This window comes from Pinus tabuliformis, chromosome 6, assembly GCF_031772625.1.
Source record: "Pinus tabuliformis cultivar Carrire ecotype Pingquan chromosome 6, CPIR1, whole genome shotgun sequence".
In the NCBI taxonomy this organism is placed as follows: Eukaryota; Viridiplantae; Streptophyta; class Pinopsida; order Pinales; family Pinaceae; genus Pinus; species Pinus tabuliformis.
Window position 1 is genome coordinate 3,593,253 of NC_142292.1, and position 20,327 is coordinate 3,613,579.

The following is a 20,327-nucleotide window of genomic DNA, read 5'->3' on the forward strand; positions in this document are numbered from 1 at the left end:
GTGGATGAGACATTAACTGGATGGTGAATTCTCGATTGAATGACTTCTCTTGAACATGTTAGTGACACTGAGATGGATTGGTAGCGTTAACCCCAAAAAATGGATGGTGTGAAAGACCAATGGTGAAATGACCGGTGAACTGAATAATCCAACCGGACTCAATCACGGAGATGGAGTGAAAGTGTCATGTTCAAGAGCGACCTGCTACCATAAAGTTTTCAAGTTTTCTTCCCCTTTTCCCCAGTCATTGCTAACCAGTACCTCTTTATTTTTGTCAAGCTTGAGGGGGATAACATATGCTTGTTCTATAATTTTCCCTTCGGGCAAACCTGTCGCTATGTTTTAGCGAGTCTGGCGACAGTGAAACTCGTTCTTGTCCAGGTGGACAAGTTTGTCGCTATTGTTTTAACGAGTTTAACGACAAAGATAACTTGGTATTTTTCATGTTTAAAGAGTTTGAAAAAGGATGGAAAGGAAAATCTATCTCGTCTAGGACGAGTTTTGTCGCTATTGTTTTAACAAGTTTAACGACAAGGATAACTCGATCCTTTTCATGTTTAGAGAGTTTGAAAAGGGACGAAAAGGAAACTCCAGAAGTTCTTTTTAGTAACATAATCCTTTTGGTCCAAAAAAGATTAGAATAATACAAAAGGGATGATTTTTTGATCACTTTAATGAGCCGAAAAAGACAAGTGCTCAAACTTTTTCATGAGATAATACCTTAGGTCCAAAAAATATTAAAATATATAGGAGTGATGGAATTTCCCATCACTTTAACGAGCTGGAAAGGCCAATTGCTCGATAATATTTTCATATTTAACGAGTCTGAAAAGGGTTTAAAGAAGGCTCGTTTTTTAGGAACGAGTGGTGTCTAGGGTAGCAACTGGTTTCGGGTAGGTTTGGAACTTCTCAAAACATGGTGATGTGAAGAGGTTGGCTAACAAGACCACTCGTCGCAGCTATTCCTCAAAATGGTAAACAACCAAGTGGAAGCATATGATCGGCCAAAAGGATGGAGGTGATGGGTGGTACACAACCAAGGCTCAAAAGGCTGATAGCATGGCAATCACAGAGGTTATTTACTGGAGGCGGGTTCATTTTTTAACGAGCTTGAACCTTGCGAAAACTATGCTCAGTGTGGGTTTCATTGTTTTTTCAAGTTTGAAATGAACAAACATATGCTTGGTTGGAAGCGGGTTCATTTTTTAGCGAGCTTGAACCTTGCGGAAACTATTCTTGGTAAAGTGGTCAAAGATGTTCAATTCACTGTTTAGCACATGAGATCTTTTCGACAGTCGTTTAACCTGCTCAATCACTCCAACAAATTGATTAGAAATACATATATATGTAGGAAAAATGAACTAAAACTAGCAGTCTACTTGAAGCACGTGAATAGAAAATACAAAAGTAGTTTCACCTTTCATTTTTATCATTTCATTTCAAATTTGGGATTTTGGAGTTCTAGAGTGGTTTTCCCTCTCAAATTTCATTCGCTGATTTCGGGAGATCCCGTGGACCATTTTCTGTGCCGTCAAGACCAGGTAGGAGCTAACCTTGAGCTCTTCATTTTCATTCCATCTTTTCTTGATTCTGAGCTAGTTTTTCCACTTTTCTGGGCCTCTGGGGTTTGAAGATCTCGTTCCCCAATCATCACACCTAGCCAGTATCGAAAGGTGCGATTCATACTAAGCTGCCAACAGGCCAGTCAGTATGCATCCCACCTTGCTCAAAGGCAGGGTGTGATGGGCGCAGAAGGGCATTCAGTGATTTTTCATAAACTTTTTGCCTGTTTTTGCTCAAATTTGGATCCTAACTCATCTTTTTATTTTTTATTTTTTATTTTTGTTTCAGATTTTTGCTTGATCAAGATGGTTGTCACATGGTGTGAATATGAACATGAAGAAGAGGACATGATTACCTTACACGACCAGGGCACAGTTGCTGCATTACAAAATTGTGGCTTGCTGAAGTTCTTCCGCATATCCATCACGAGGAAAAAAAATCAGTTTTTTGCAGTATTTTATCGATGCTTGGGATCTGATTGACCAGGTATTCTAGATCAAAGGAAAATCTATTCCATTGGCAGTCGATGATATTTACTTTCTGACGAGGTTGTCGAGGTGTGGTGCCCCTCTTTCACTATCAGGATTTGCTCGTGGAGGTGAATCCATGAAATACTATATTCATCAGTTCTACAAAGATGGATCTCAGCCCAGCAGAGATGGCAAGATCAATATCCGGGTGTCACTGATCGGCCCTTGAGGACCATTTTATTTACCTTTGCTAGATTGGCTGGCAGCACAGATTTACACTTGACAAATAGATCTTACATGCAGTACGCCCTGGAATGCTTGGAACTGAAGGTGTTCAACTGGTGCGAGGTGGTACTTCCTGTCATAAAAGAACAACTCTCCAAAGTAAAGAATGGAAGAACCAAGAATTTTGGCTATGGTTCCATATTGACTGCTTTTGCTTTGGAGAGGATTCCACTAATGCAGCCTCAAAACATTTCACTAGGATTGGCAACACCGAGGGAACCATACATGCAGATATGGGTTGATCTTATGGCCAGACATGCCGGTCAAGAGATGGTCTTTGTGGAGTATCCATACATCGGGATGGATTTCCGAGGCGACCCAGATTTGGCGTTACCAACTGGTGAGAAGTAGAGTGCTATAGGTAAAATGACTCGACCACATCTTTGTTTATCAGTTTTATAATGTTTTTATGTTTTTTTTAATGTTATCAGGACTAACCAAACTCATATGTGTGTGTAGATATTGGGCCAGTGTGACCAGCGGCATGCCCATGGGTGGCAGCTGACGCTCCAGCAGGAAAGGCTGTAGGGAGGGTCATCCTTCGGGACCTGGACATATCGGAGACCCTGGTAGTGTTGCAGGATCAGGTCGAGGGCCTCACTTTTGGTATTCAGGATGTCAGGACCAATGAGTTATCTTTGAGGTTATAGCGCCATACTACTGGTGTGCCGAGTCAATGGACCAGGCTCTTGCACATGATCACACAGGGGGTGACATGTTATCACCAACATCATTAGTCTAGAATGCTTCCTTGCATTCATTTTTGAGTTTCTTGGTCACATGACCGATTTTGTCTTGGACACAAAACATTTTGTAAAAAATATAAATAGTTATATATTTTTATTTTTGAAGTTTTATTTTGGTTAAGTTATGCAATCCTGATGCAAATGTTAATGTAAAATTCTTTCTTTACAAATGTATATCTAACACATAGTTTGCTAATGAATCAGTCAATGTGTTTAAGTTTTTGTAAATGTGTTGATATTGAATGGAATCAAAATGTCTTTCCAAAATCCGGACTCTTACGAACATGCGATAAATAGCTGGGTTTCGAAAGGAATAAACGCAAGTAAGCCGTAGAATGATGAGTTGTGAATTTAGCCTGAAAACGAGTCGGTGTATGCCATGTGAAATGGCATCAGAGAGAAGTTCAATCAACGTGCTATACTCAACGATGTTGTTCGTTGATCAGCCAATACATATCCCCCTGAAACTCACTAACTCGTCGCTTAGAGCAAAAATGGCCCAGGCTGCAGAAGATAGGTTCTGTGTACTACGACTAGCTCCGTCAGCGTACCCAACAAAAGGTTCTAAAAAGCTTGACATCTGCAAAAAATGCGAAGTGGATTACCTAACCAAAATGACAACTCTAACAAAAAACACAAAAAATGCAATAAAAGCATATTTACAATGAGTTTACTACACTTAATCAAGCATAGTAACGTTTAAGATACAACCCATTTCGGGGCTGCGATAGTGGAATCCCATCATAATCGACCAGCTCGTAGGCTCCTTTTGTCAATACCCATTTAACAATGTAGGGGCCCATCCATAATGGTTCAAATTTACTTGCTCCTAATTTGTCAGAGTCCTGATCATAAAGCAAGACCAGGTCATCTTCTGAGAAGACATGAGGCTTGACATTTTTGTCAAATTGAGCCTTGACATGTTTCTTATGTGCTTCGTTAGCTAACACAACATTACGATTGGTTTCATCTAGGTGGATAAGTTCCAAGAAATGAGCCTTTTCCTTAGGAGTTTCGGGAAGCAAATCAATTGCAAGCTTGAGGGACGAGATTTCGCACTGAATTGGTAAGATAGCTTCTAGACCATACACCAACTAAAAATCCAGTCCCATTTCTCACCGAAGTCATATATGCCCACAGATCTGAGTATAGAATTAAATGCCAATTCCGTTTTTGGACTCCAATCATTATCTGTAACATGTGCTTAAGGACCTTGTTGATTGCCTCAACCTGTCTGTTAGCCTGCGGATAATATGGAGTAGAACTATCGTGGGATAGCCCTAATGTGGAATTCAATTCAATCATCATGTGATTACGAAAATGCAACCCATGATCTGTGACTATAGCCTGTGGAACACCAAATCTAGAAACTACATGATTAAAAAAGAAAATAGCATTCGTTTTGCCACCATTGTTTAATGTAGGCATCGCCTCGGCCCATTTTGTAAAATAGTCGACAACGACTATATTATACCCATGCCCCCCAGCCAAGGTGGGGTTACATGTCATGAAGTCAATGCCCCACTTAGCGAATGGCCCAACAACAACTACTGGATGTAGTGGTGCAAGTGGTAATCTAGTTTTGCGATCAAAAATCTGACAAGCATGGAAACTTCTAACTACAATTATTCAATTTTTGAATATGGTGGGCCAGAAGTAACCTTGTAAGATATTTTGTGCAGTAGCGTAACTAGATAGATGCCCCCACAAGCACTTGAATGACAATCATTCAAAACTTTTTCAGCCTCCTCATGCGTGAGGCACCTTCGTAGAACTGTATCGACACCACGACAGTAAGGTGTATTGCCAATGATCAGGTAGTCTTTGGCATGGTATCGAAAACGTCACTATTCAGAGTGAGAGGTGTTAGGCCTAAAAGTTTGGGTTTGGAGATAGACCAATATATCCCCATACCATGGATCGCTTTATGATATCAGAAACAGAGTCTCATCCATGATTGATGCTTTGGATGTTAAATCTTTGGATGACGAGGGAAGGTCACAAAGTAACTCCGCAAAGAAAAGAGATTTCTTTGATTTGGATTTGTTGAATTCCAGATCAAACTCTTGCAAAATGGCTATCCATTTGGAATATTTGCCCCCCAACAATTGATGCAACAAAATGTAGGTCATAGGGTTGCAATCTAACATAATGGTAGTTTTGCGAAAGAGAACGTAGTGTCGGAATATCTGTACTACTTGAACGACCGCTAAAGCCAATTTTTCAACATAAGAGTACTTGATTTCTGTATCATTAAGGTTTCGACTTAAATAATATATAGGATGTTCAATTCCATTATCTTCTTGCACTAAAACCATGGCGATGGTTGTATCTGCAGCAGCAAGATACATGTTAAAGTCTTTTTGATAGTCAAGAGCGTATATTAATGATGCTTTTATCAAGGAATCTTTTAAAGCATCTGTTATCACAAAATCGTGTACTAAGGGCTGCTACTTAGCAAGATCTCATGCAACTATTTCAAACCAGGCTTTAGACTAAGGCTTAGCCTCCTTAGTCAGAGAGGGCTCTCTCACAGATTTTTGATATGGATTAATAACAAGAAAAGATGGCTAACTCTTCAATCAGTACATGAAAATAAGCTGGTTGGAACAACAAAATAACACTTCTTCCATTGGGCTCATGGATTCAAACACCTCTGCAGTAAACTATTAACTACTCAATCATGGAAGCCAAGGCATATAATGTTTAAACACTCAGAACATTTCTCAAAAAGAACCTCAACTCATAAACATACACAGGAAGTCTGAGCACTAGGTGAATTCAGAGTGATTGCATGTCTATTGAGCTGTAAAACAGAAAGGATAAAGACAAAACCACATATATTCTGAGCCTTTGAACACAAGATGAATCTTGGGAAGAAAAAGTAATCTTTCTATTACTGTCAAAAGTCTTTTACATTAACCAATATAAAAACTCTGTTTTTTGTATAAATCTCCAACCCCTAATACATCGATGATCTAGCTATATATAGGAATATGATCCTAACTACTTGGAGCTTCCTCCTCCAGCATGAGGGGAGCTCGATTCTACCTATGATGCCACCTATTAACCTTTAACTAACTAATAATTACGGCTGACTATTCATTTACAGCGCTGGACTCCTAAAACAATTAAAACTCTAATTCTACATCATGCTGGAAATAGCATTTATTACAATCAAGCTGGTGCTCTTGCGAGGAAAATGAGAGAACACGTTCATTTTCTGACAAATGGCTTCTTTTAGTTTGGCTGTGATGAACCTTTAATGCTCCATGTTTGTCTTTAATGACATTTCTGTTACCCTGAAACATAGGCCCCTGTTTGTCGGTCTTTGATGCGCCTTACCATATTCGAATCCAAAGAAGCGTGCCTTTTATCTTTGATTACTCAAAATAGCACAGGCTGCCACGTCTTTGATGTGCTGGCCACCCTTTTCCATATACCTGTGTGATCACAGAACTTTCAAAAAGATTTGCAGTCACATGTACATAATTAACTGGCTCAACTGAAACATGCAGCTACAGCAGTTTCGTAGCGCGCTACGAAACTGCTGTATAATTTTTAAATAAAACACAGCTTCAACCTAAAATTTGACTGTCTTCAAGTAACAAGGATGAAGAGATGTGTGCCAATCATTGAAAATGAAAATAAAATCCTCCCCATAAGATTCACTAATGTGTTCACTGCTCGAGAGATTAAGAATCCTTGGAGCTTCAATAGCTGCCTGACATAAGAAGCTAAAACGAAGTTATATGACTCTGGATGAATTCTGGTATCATCCAATGGATCCATGACATGATTACTATAGGCAGCCTACCCAGTCCTTCTAAACCGTAAGAAATCTACAGCATTTATAAATACAAACCGCTTCATTGCTCCAAGGGTGGTCAATAAGTCTCTATGAGAATAAATACGCTTCTGCCCTTAAAATAGCCTTCTGTAATGATGCAGCTTTTCTCGGACCAAGACCTGATACAAATTGTATTGGGGAAACATCTACTCATGGCAAGCAGCCAGGTTTATATCAACGCCAATTTGATGGGTTATTATAACCATCACCTGCCAAGAGCTGTGTAAAAGGGATTCATGTTTTGCATAGAACCGATCCTTAACCTGTTCACTCTGCTAAATCATTGCAGATATAAGCTCTGTCAACCTCTCACAGTTAAACCTATGAACTCGACCTTTTCGATCCTCACTAATAACAAAGTTGGCAACACTTTGAGTTACTTGAATTTCATCTGCAGAGTGAGGAACTGTTAGTATTTCCCATTCAAATGTATTTTTCTCTGGATGCCACTGTACAACAGTCACTGGATATCCTCACCATTAAAATCTCCAACCACTGTACATAAAAATATCCCAAACACTTGATTCTGGAAAAGACGAGGCTCTGAGGTCATTTTACTGAGTATATGAGGCTGAAACCATTTGAATATGCTACCATTCTTCGCAGCGTCACTCTCAAAGGATAGGGTTGATGGATGGTTCACAGCATCAAATCTTTCAAGAATGTTAATATCCCTGCTAACTATCATGCTAAGAATCTCAAAATCTAAGCAAACGGCATACACAGGGAAGGATCCTCCATTATCATTTTCTTCTAGAGCTCTCCAAAAAGGCTTTTCAACTGTCTAATGATAAGGACCATCTTTAGCGCTTCCGCCGGTGAAAAGAAAACCATTCACTGCTTGAAATTTCTATTTGAGAACTTCTGTGGGTTCATTGTAGATTAAAGGAACAACCCTGGCACCCCCCGACTCTACGAATTTGACATAAGAAGCCGCGATGTGTGAGGCATTAGATACCATGCTAAGCTTTTCACGAGCTCCATTCCTTTCGGCTTTGGCATCTTCTGAATTATGGCATCATCTTATGAAGGCAGATGGATACGCAGAGACTGTTCTACATTAAGGACATGAATAAAAAGACTAAGACACACAAGTAGTACAGTCATGGCCATAGCCATCGCTTCTCGGCTTCTGCCAACAATATCAATCTCCTCTGATTCTGAAATGAATTTAACATTTCTCATATTGCCATGCACTGTGTTACGCAAACCAGGGTGATCGATCGGAAGTCGGCAAAAATAGCCACAAGAATGACATCTTGTCTCACAATAATGTACAGCATCTTCATTAGTTGTATGAACATGGGGTCCTTCATGGCTCCTCTTGAAAGCTGGTACTGGGACACAACAATCCTTTCGTATAGCTGAGTAACTATTTCAAATGTAAAGCCAGAAAGGTCATTCCACAAGTCATCAATTGCGCCCTCCGTCCCCAATATAACATGCATTCAATCATGAAGCCACGCCAACGCCTTAGAGGAACGTGTAGTCAAAAGAGTAAATGTAAAGAATACTCCTCCTTCAGAATCTTGCCATGTGTCATAAAGAGCTGCAAAGACAAGGGGCTTTTTATCTTGAAAATGTATATAGAATAGTTGCTTCTTCGCTTCATCCTTTTTTCACTCGTAAAAACCTTCAATTGACACAAGGCAACGACAACTTGGAATAAGTCGACGAAAAGAAGCCTTCTCATAAACCAATTCTGATCGAGCATTGGTTTCAAAAAGGACCACGATTTTGAGACTTGGGTATGAAACAGAGTTTTGATGGACCTCCGTTGGTGATCATGAGAACCTGCCACAACAGCTGTGAGCGCAAAGTAAAACTACCACTGGAATGTTCCCCTTCAAAGCATATGCAGACAACGGCAAGTCTGCAAGGAATAATACAGGTCCCATGATCTCCTCAGTATGAAGTGACAATATAATCAGAAATCTCATAAGCTATAGCCCCAGCGTTTGCCAGAAACAATGAAATGACAACAATGAGAATATGCATATTGCAAACGAACCATATCATCCTCTTCCTTCAATGGAGTACATGCCCACATATAACAGTTTGATAAACCTCGTTTCCTGCAGTGTTTCCATCAATTCACCTTAAATATCTGTCATTTCCCAATTTCGTAGCGCAGCCAGTGCAAGGTCAGTGTTTTCGCTACGAAATCACTAAAACAGATGGCGCTGCGAAACTGCTAACGGATTTATGCGCTGCGAAAACACCCTGTCTTTAAGCTAGGCTAATTTTTTTTTTTTTACAACAGAATTTTCAATGATAACAGCATCAAAGGAAGATTGTGCAACCTGATCCCAGTGGAAGGGTACTCCTTTTTTCAAAAGATGCGTATAACCTTGAGCGAGTTTAGCATAATGTGGGATGAACCTCCTCAGAAAGTTATCTTTGCCTTGGAGTCTCTAAATCTAAAGTAAATTTGAAGGTGGAGGCATGTCAAGGATTGCCTAAAACTTAAATGGGTCGAGTTGAATTCCATCCTTAGAAACTACGAAACCAAGTAGTTGACCATAACCAACACAAAACACACACTTGTGTGGATTGAGTCGTATCTTGTAATGTCGACAATGTAAAAATATGGCTCTCAGATGCTGCAGATGATGAGTTCACTTTCATGAATGAGCTGGTAGATTGTCAAGATATGGTTGGATGATGTGTTTGATGTCATGGAAGGCGTAGTTCATTGCCCTCTAAAAATTTTCCCCTGCGTTCTTCAAACCAAAAGGTAATTTACGATACGCAAATGTGCCCCATGGACATATAAATGCAGTCTTCGACTGGTCCTGTGGGTGGATATTGATTTGATTGTATCCAGAAAATCCATCCATGAATGAAAAGATTTTACATCCGGCACATTCATCAATTATCTAGTCGATGAAGGGTGTAGTATAGTTGTCCTTCGGACATGCTTTATTTACATCCCTATAATTGACACACACTCTAATTGTTCCTTGTTTTTTCATTACATGAAAAATGTTTGGCATCCAATCAATAAGAGGAACAAGGTAAATGAAACCAGCACGTGGGAAATAATGGGACTAAGGAACCCCATATATAGGCAAACCAACAATTATAGTTGAGCGAGCCAAGGAGGTCATCGCCTTTAGGTCATTGCCGAGAGCCAGTTGTCATTGCCGCTTATAGCCAGTTGATCATAGCTAGTAGGAGGTATTGCCAGTTATCATTGCCAATAGCCAGTCATCATAGCCTGTTGTCATCCGCGAGTGCTTCTGCGATTGCTTAGAAAGGGTTGAGGATGATGAAGACTCTAATTCTGTTGGGAGCTTTCTGTCTATCTTAAGTTAGTATATTGGACCTGCTGTTTTGTAGATGTGTTATGAATAAAAGTTTTTAAACTTCTGCCTTAATGGCAACGGCTTTCTTCGGATGGACAGGTCGAAGCCGTTGTTGTACTGGTTTGACATCTGGATACATCTTAATTTCATGTTCAACAATTCTCGAGTCAATGCTTGGCATTTCTTCATATGACCATGCAAAGACATCTTTGAATTCGCGAAAGAGAGTGCAATAAATTTCCAGTTCTGTTGGAGAACAAGATTTTCCAATGTGAATATTCTCTACAACATTAGGTTTGGTCGAGATATTAATGGTGATAGTTTCTTCAATATTGGACAGATTTCGCTCGGAATCCACTGTATTTACAATATTTGATAAAAAATAAAAAACTGAAGGATGATTAAGGTCACTTGAATAATCTTCATTGTTATCTTGAAGGTGGGATCAATGGTGGTAATCTTCCCACGATGTCTCTCCTATCATCATTGAATGGATGATTCTTGATTTTTAGAATGTATACGAGACCAGGGATCGAAAGAGGTACCATACTCTAGAGACCTATCTATCCAAACACTCATTGAGTGCTGAATTGGGTTTGCCGCCTAGGCCTAGAAAATTGATTGCTACAAAGATCCTATGGGGCTTGGGAGCAATACCATGCGGTGATCCACACTATCAAAATGGTCATAGTTCTTCTTAATCTTAGATGATGTAGAAGAGATCATATGACAGGTTTCCACTGTGGCCACTTCCGCATTTCCAGGTGGAGGCGGGAGGGCAAAAGTACCCATCAAGGAAGGGTCTTTTAGGAGACCTACTCCGACATTTTGAAGTGATTGGGAGTTTCCATGGATCAATGGAATGCTTCCAGTAGCTTGTGAATTGTTAGGGAAAAAGGCTAGTTGGTCAATGATTGTAATTTCGCCTTGGAAGGGAAATGCAATCTTTCTAAAATATGCAAACACAACAGCAACCATAGCATAAATCCAGGGCCTTCCTAGTAAGATATTGTAATCAAGGTTTCCATCAATGACCTCGACTTTAATCTCTACTATCTTGCCCCCCAGTTCAACTTGCAAGTTACTTAAAATCCCATATGGCATGTATGTTCTTCCATCGAATGCCTTTAATGTCATTGATGATCATGAAAAGGGTGGTGAACCTAAAGTTCCAGCAACTCATTGACATAATATAGGTAGATGCCCCCTCATCAATGATTGTTTGTTGAACAATTTTATTGAGGAATTTTACCTATATAAGGAAAGCGAGTTGGGTCGGTAACTGAGGTGTATATCCTTTATGATTAAAGGCCACAAGATTGGAATCCGCTGGATCAATCCCACCTATTGCTGATTACCAAGCCTGCTTTTGGGAGGGGCAATTCTGTAGTACCTAAAGTGTTGACATAGCGGATGGCGATTGAGCCAGATCGTTCACTATATTATAATTTTATGCAGCTCAAGCACAAGGATTAAATGTCGATTTATGTATGACTCCCTTTGGTGGCTTTATAGTTAATTCAGGAATAATGGGTGGAACAACTTCTAGCAAATTTGTTGTTGAACCTCCAAGTTGATCTATAGCCTGGTTGTTTGACGATGATGGATTCCCATAATATTTATTCCTTGTAGATATCAAAGCATCATTTTTCTATTTTGAGATGGATAGAATAAGCACTTGGGATGGGGAAGCTTTCTCGACAACAACCAGATTGGTTTCTGGGTTCATAAATGGATCAGTCAACACTGCTGAGGTATTTTAAGTCTTTAAAAATTTCATAACCTCAGCTTGATGTGGACAATATTTCATCCAATGCTCATCGTTGCATATGTAACATGGAAAACGAGGTTTCTTTTGCCCAGTAGGGTTTTTAGAAGATTTTTTAGGAGTTGCGTTCTCCTGTTTCTTCTTATTATTTTTCCATTTCTTCTTGCCCCCAGGTTGCTTTGGATTCTTTCCCTTGTTAGATAACAAGGCATTAACCTCCAAGGAAAGAGGTTTGTCATTTGCTTTTTGACTAGAAACGCCAAGGGATTTTTTAGACAGAGCCTTTGTAGTTTGCGTGCTTGTGGCACTGATCACACCATCACTGGCGTGAAAGTCCCTATTTGATTTAGGAGGGGGTGGAATGGAAAATTTTGGTCTAGGAGCGTCAGGAATTTTGTCGTAGAGTGTGCCAGACTGAGTATAGATCAAGTCTAAATATTTGGCATGAGCATTGACTTGATCTTAAGTGGCAACTCCTCCTTTCACCACGTCCTCAGTTATAGAAGGCAATAAGGACTTCATAAACCACTCAGCTAGAAGATGATCAGGAACATACGTCTTTACCATTCAACGACGACGTCACCACTCATGAATATGATCAGATATGTGAGTGGCCGTGGTCTATTTAAAGTTGGTAAGGAGTTTTGTTCCTGTTTCATACCTTATGGGTAACTGAAAGTGGGTTAGAAAAGTAGTGGCAAGGGTGCTGAAGTTATCGAACGAAGCTCTAGGCAATTCAATATACCATTTTGCTGCCAAACCAATGAGCATTCTTTGAAAAAGGCAAAGCCTAATCAAATCAGCATTCAAGGTGTTAGATGAGCACCACAAATGAAAAGCCATTACGTGATTCAATGGATCTTCACCTAGAATTCCATTGAATTTAGGAATATCGAAGGGAAGTTTATGAGGAATCATTGGCTACCAAGGGGCGTATGCAATTGGATCATTAGTCAGCCGGTTCAAATCTAGTAATTCTAAAGTTTCTACAAAAGAAAACTGTTGATTCAGGTTAGGTGAAGCATACCTAGGATAAGATGGAATTGCCTGAGCAGTAGGTCTTTGCATACCAGCATAATGTATCTGATGCTGGTAACTTTGATAAGGTTGTTGGACATAACCAGTATAGTGTGGTTGTTGATAACCATTTTGAAAATGCAGTTGTCCATTACCTACAAAGCCTTGTTGCTCAGGTCCTCGGTAGGTTTGATATTGACCAAGCCCAAACTGAGGTTGGGTTTGCTGGAATTGCGGTTGTTGGTATTGTACCAGCCATGGTTGTTGGACCATTTGTTGTTGCCCAATACTGGAAGATTGACCAAGATGCAGAGTGATAATACCCATTTGAGCTTGAGTCGTTCTAGGTAAGGAAGCACTAACCTGAGGTTGTGATTGAGTCGTAGAGACAAGAGGCTATTGTATTGCAACCTGAGAGACTTGAGGTTGAGACACAACAGGCAATGCTTGTACTTGCGACACAGTCACAATAGTAGGTGTAGTGGGAATATTCGACACAGGTTGGATTGGTTGCATTGAATATACAACCCTTTGTTTCCGTGGCAGTATTGGTACCCAACCACTAGATGTAATTCCAGTTTGACCTGAATTTTGTTGTAAACTCTCATATGGTTGTTCTCGAGGAGGGAACAATGAAAAAGCATATGGTGGCAATCCAGTGTTCAAAGGATATATTGGTCTTTGAAGACTGGTCTGCCCAAATTGATACTGGCATGCCAGATCAACTTGCTGAGTTTCAACATAAGAAATACTAGATGGGACTCTGGATGCATAAATAGGAGCAGACCATGTTGCTGAAGCAGCCTCTAAATGGATTCCTGCTAGTGGTTGATAACTCGCTGGAACAGATGGTATACCAGCAAACATTGTAGGAATGGCAGTAGGAAGTTCTGTCGTAGTTGTATCAGGTGATACAATCCTAGATGTTGATGGTTGCTCATACATGTTTAGTCTATCCAAAAGATTTCCTAGTGATTCGACAGGAACTTGTGATGAAAGATGATTAAAAGAACCAAACTCAGGAGTATAAGGATACAAATGAATCCCAGTTCCAAAATGTAATGGGGTACTGGTTTGAGGATCCTCTATAGCAATCAAACCAGGAGGAAGAGGTAGACCATCAGGTCCGTAAAATATTTCCGGGGCCGAAGAAGGTATAGCTTCTGCAGTGACAGATATTCGAGGGGTGACACCTCCTGAATTCTGGAACTCAACTTCCAGATGTTCAGGTAAGTGAACTTCACTCTCTGGATCAACTCTAGATGGAGTTGCTTTAGGTATAGAAGTGTATACCATTACACCAGGATCAGTTCTAATGTCCTCTTGTAACTGCGGAACTTCTTCTCTAAAGGCAGATGTACCAGAAATGATCGAAGTAATTGTAGTCTCTATCGATGTTGAAACAAAAGTTTCAAATAAACAAGATGAATTGGACTCAGTTAAATGAGGCCGTTTTTCCCAGAATGGTTTCGTTTCCGGGGTCAAAGATGGTTGACTCGCTAGTCTCTGCGAACGACGGGGTTTTGATTAAATTTCTTCCATGATTGCGGATTACTTGATCAACTCAAAATTAAGGGGAAAATTATGTTATTCCGAATTAATAAATTTTAATGAAGCTTTGACACAACTTTGCTTTTTCAGTTTTTAAGAGTCGAGAAAAATCTAAAGATGAATCTAGTCCCCTTCAATTTTTAATGAGCCTGAAGTGACAAGTGCTGAGATGGACCTTTTCTTTTAAAGAGTCGAAAAAGGAATGAAAGTGACTACTCTGGAAAATCTGGACCAAGGGATTGCCAAACCAATCACAAAACTGTAAAATACACCTTGGTGATAAATTAAAGAGAAATCACCAATGACTTATTTACAACAGTCAATCTTCCCAAATGTTGTGTTCAGTGCATTGCGATCAATAGGGCGGCAGACTTAGCTTCCTATGGATAAAGGATATAAGTCTATTGTGGTCTCCCAATATATATGTGACGGTACGGGGAGCACAAGTCCGTGCTAGCACTTGTTGTATCAAGGAGGAGGAATCACCCAACCTTCAATGAAAATGATAGTTATTAGATTTTACGATGCCGGAACACGTCTCTAGCCTAGACCTCTAGATGTGTTGCGTTAAGTTCCAAAGCGTTGTTAAGTTCATTGAAATTTATTTGATAGTTTATCTTGTTTAAAGTTTGCCTTTCAATGGTTCACCACGTGATGTTGATTTTAAATTCCTAAAAATGCAATCTACAATGATAAACAATCATTGTTTATTTTGATCAATGAAAATCCTAGCTACTAGGGAAAGAAGATTACAATTCTTTCAAACAAAGAGCAAAGAGCACACACTTGTCCATTTTCCTAAACCATTTATGCAAATGAAAATGCATGTATTTGTTTTTCGTTTCCCTTAATGTGAAAAATGCCCAAAAGGAAAACTAAGTATAGTAAATATCTGAAATATTTTACTCAAAGCGACGTTTCGACAAATTCTTTTTCAAAATAGAAAGGAAGACTAAATGACACTTTTCAATTTCAAATAGAAAATGCTTTCAACACTTCAAATGTCAACAAATCAAATCAAATACATGAAATTTTTTTTAATCGACTATCCAGGGAAGGAAGACTCAACGACACTTCTCTTTTTGACACAAAACGACAGTTACAACACTTTTTGTACCAAAACGACAGATCGATTTAAGCAACTTTTTGACAAAGGATTGTAAATTATGGAAAAATACATAAAAACATTTACTAATCCTAATCAATGGAGGCTAATCTATGTGATGCAAGAAGGCTTCAGTAATGAGGTATTATTCATAAGCAGCAAAAAACAACTAAACAGAGTTGAAAACAAGGACAAAAAACCCCAAATTTCAAGAATGGAAATAGGTTCAGTCAGTCATTGCACCTAGGCTTCACAGAAATAGGGATGCATCACACCTACTACACTCAGGAAGTGTGATTCATACTAGTTTATAGTGACAGATATTGCGATGGGCCAGGGAGTGTATTTGAAGTGGGTTTTGGCTCAGATTTGCAGCTGATTTCAGTGAGTTAAGCTGAGCTATGATGGAAAATAAAGAGAAAAGTACATAGGAATGATCTTGAGAGGTTACTGAGCTACCAAAAGGGCATCTAGAATGTTTGTAAGTCAAATGTTTAATTCATAAACTAAACCGGATATTGACTGAAGCAGCATTCATCTACTATGCAATTGCAAAGCAAGAGTAGTTCAAAAGCTACCTGGCTGACTTCAGGCTCCATCTATAGTTTATAAAACAAACAATAACAAAAAACAAACATCTATCCGATCCCTAGTGGAGTCGCCAATTTGTTTCTGGGAAAATTAGTGTCTTTTCGAGCGACTAGCCCTCTAGGTTTGGCAGTTACCCTAGAAACAACAGTTCGAAGAAATTCGTGATTTATTCTATGTATAATAGACAAGACAAAGACAAAGGAACCAACCTGGATCTTCCGCTTAACTCCTTGCTTGATCTCTCCCCCCCTTAACAAAGCTTGCAACTCATATTCGTACTTATCTTGCTTGGAGAGTACCTGTAGAAACACAGTAACAAAGAACCGTCAAATCATCTTGATCTATTATATCATAATCATTACGGAATCAGAAATATAATGAACATATAATGGCATTCACAAATAATAACATTCACAATTGCACAGTTATATGGAAGAAAACTCGAAGAAATTTATTAAAATAGAAGGGAGAATTACAACCCAGTTGTTTGATCCAACATCAAAGCCCTCTTAACCTCATGAAATAGCAAGATCACCCAACAATACAATGCTCTATCTCAAATACAAATTATCAACACTTCCTTGCAAGATCACCCAACAATACAAACGAGCTTCTTCTTTAGAAGTTTCAGGTAGCAGGCCGATTGCGAGTTTGAGGGATGAGATATCACACTGAATCCGTAAGACTGCTTCTAGACCATACACCAACTGAAACGGTGTAAATCTAGTCACATTTCTCACCGAAGTCCTATACGCCCACAGAGATGAGTACATGATTAAATGCCAATTCCATTTATGGACTCCAATCATTCTCTGCAGCATGTGCTTAAGAACTTTGTTGATTGCCTAAACTTGTCCGTTAGCCTGCATATAATATGGAGTGGAACTATCATGGGACAGTCCCAATCTGGTAGTTAACTCACATCATGTGATTGAGAAAATGCGACCCCTGATCTGTGACTATAGCCTATGGTACACCAAATCTAGAAACTACATGATTGAAAAAGAAAAGAGCAATCGTTTCACCGTTGTTGTTCAATGTAGGCATCGCCTTGGCCCATTTGGTAAAGTAGTCAACAACGACAATAATATACCTATGCCCCCCGGCCAAGGTGGGGTTACATATCATGAAATCAATGCCCCATTTAGTGAATGGGCAACCATCAATGACTGGACGCAGTGGTGCAAGTGGTAATATGGTTTTGCGATCGAAAATCTGATAGGCGTGGCAACTTCTGACTGCAAGTATGCAATGTTTGAATATGGTGGGCCATAAGTAACCAACTTGTAAGATATTTTATGCAGTAGCATATCCAGATAGATGCCCCCCACAAGCACCTGAATGACAATCATTCAAAGCTTTTTCAACCTCCTCATGCATGAGGCACCTTCATAAAACTGTATCGACACCACGACGATAAAGTTTATCACTAAAAATTAAATAATCTTTGGCTTGGTATCGAGTATTTCACTATTCAGAGTGAGAGGCGTTAGGCCTAATAGATTGGGTCTAGAGATAGATCAGTATATCCCCGTACCACGGATCACTTGATGATATCAAAAACAAAGTCTCATCCATGATTGATGCTTCTGATGTTAAATTGTTGGAGGACGAGGGAAGGTCACAAAATAATTCCGCAAAGACGAGAGACTTCTTTGATTTGGATTTGATGAATTCCAGATCAAACTCTTGCAAGATGACTATCCATTTAGAATATTTTCCCCCCTAGTAATTGACGTGACAGAATGTATGTCATAGGGTTGCAATCTGATACAATGGTAGTTTTGTGAAGGAGTATATAATGTTGAAATCTCTGTACTGCTTGAACGGCTGCTAAAGCCAAATTTTTAACATAAGAGTACTTGCTTTCTGTATCATTAATATTACGACTTAACTAATATATAGCATGTTCAATTATGTTATCTTCTTGCACTAAAACCATACCGATGGTTGTATCTACAACGACGAGATACAGGTAGAAGTCTTTTTGATAGTCAGGGGCATACATTAATGATGCTTTTATCAGGGAATCTTTGAGAGCATCAAAGGAAGCTTGCGCAACTTGATTCCAGTGGAAGAGTACCCCTTGCTTCAAAAGATGTGTATAACCTTTAGCGAGCTCAGCATAATTTGGAATGAACCTCCTCAGAAAGTTTGCTTTCCCTTGGAGTCTCTGAATCTAAAGCAAATTTGAAGGTGGAGGCATGTCAAGAATTGCATGAACCTTTAATGGATCGAGTCGAATTCCATCCTTAGAAACTACAAAACCAAGCAGTCGACCAGAACCAACACAAAACACACATTTGTGCAGATTGAGTCATATCTTGTAGTGTCGGAAACGTAAAAATATGGCTCTCAAATGTTGCGGATGATCAGTCCATTTTCACGAATGAGCAGGTAAATCGTCAAGATATGGTTCAACGATGTGTTTGATGTCATGGAAAGCATAATTCATTGCCCTCTAAAATGTTTCCCCTGCATTCTTAAAACCAAAAGGTAATTTACGATATGAGAATGTGCCCCATGGACATATAAATGCAGTTTTTGACTGGTCCTGTGGGCGGATATTTATTTGATTATAGCCCAAAATCCATCCATGAATGAAAATATTTCGCATCCAGCACATTCATCAATAATTTGGTTGATAAAGGGTGTAGGATAGTTGTCCTACAGACATGCTTGATTTACATCCCTATAATTAACACACACTCTGATCGTTCCTTGTTTTTTCATCATAGGAACAATATTTGATACCCAATCGATGAGAGGAATAGGGTAAATGAAGCCAGCACGGAAAAAAATTTCAACCTCTGCTTTAATGGCAACGAATTTCTTCAGATGAACAGGTCAAAGTCGTTGTCGTACTAGTTTAATATCTGGGTACATCTTGATTTCATGTTCAACAATGCTAGAGTCAATGCCTAGAATTTCTTCGTAAGACCATGCAAAAACATCTCTGAATTCGCGAAAAAGAGCACAGTAACTATCTAGTTCTGATGGAGAACAAGATTTTTCGACGTGAATATTCTCTACAATATTAGGTTTGGTCGAAATATTAATGGAGATATTTTCTTCAATGTTGGACAGATTTCGCTCGGAATCTACTGTATTTACAGAATTTAATAAAAAATCAACAATTGAAGGGTGATTGAGGTCGTTTGAATAATCTTCATTGTCATTTTGAAGGTGGGAACGATGATGATAATCTTCCCATGGTGTCTCTCCTATCATCATTGATTGGATGATTCCTTCGTCTATAGAATGTATACAAAACCAAGGATCAGAAGAGGTACCATATTCTAAAGACCTATCTACCCAAACACTCGTTGAGTGCAGATTCGGGTTTACGCACAAGCCCAGTAAATTGATTGCTACAAATATTTGACGAGGCTTGGCGGAAACACCTTGTGATGATCATCACTATCAAAATAGTCGGAACTCTTCTCAAACTCAGATGATGTAGAAGAGATCATGTGGCAGGTTTCCACTGTGGCCACTTCCGTGAAACCAGATGGATACGGGAGGGAAAAGTACCCATCAAGGAAGGATCTTTTAGGAGACCTACTCCAACATTTTGAAGCGATTTTGAATTTCCATGGTTCAATGGAATGCTTCCAGTAGCTTGTGAACTATTAGCAAAAATTTCTAGTTGGTCAACGACTGTGATTCCACCTTTGAAGGGAAATGCAAACGTTCGAAAATATGTAGACACAACCGCAACCATAGCATAAACCTAGGGCCTTCCTAGTAAAATATTGTAATCAAGGATTCCATCAACGACCTCAACTTCAATATCTACTATTTTTCCTCCCAGTTCAACTTGCAATCTACTTAAAATCCATATGGAGTGTATGTTCTTCCATCAAACGCTTTTAGTGTTGTTGGTGATCGTAACAAGGGTGGTCAACCAAGAGCTTTCCAGCAACTCATTGACATAATATAGGTAGATGCCCCCTCATCAATGATGGTTCGGTGAACATTTTTATTGAGGGCTTTTACCTGTATAAGGAAAGCGAGTTGTGCTGGTAACTGTGGTGTGCATCCAGTATGATTAAAGACCACAAGATTGTAAT

General features: G+C 39.3%; 1 protein-coding gene and 1 pseudogene across 1 annotated transcript in view; both read right to left on the bottom strand.

The window, feature by feature from the left end:
- Nucleotides 1–7,189: 7,189 nt before the first annotated feature.
- On the bottom strand, nt 7,190–8,033 carry LOC149256914 (putative gamma-glutamyl hydrolase 3 pseudogene; annotated as a pseudogene).
- A 62-nt stretch (nt 8,034–8,095) lies between these two features.
- LOC149256915 (uncharacterized) overlaps nt 8,096–20,327 on the bottom strand; it is a 268,484-nt gene continuing 256,252 nt past the window's right edge. Inside the window, exons 3-4 of the mRNA XM_089406570.1 lie at nt 16,389–16,553; nt 8,096–8,278 (exon numbers count right to left, since the gene is read on the bottom strand). Coding sequence (XP_089262696.1) covers nt 8,096–8,278; nt 16,389–16,553 — 348 coding nt within the window. The remainder of the gene's footprint in view (nt 8,279–16,388; nt 16,554–20,327) is intronic.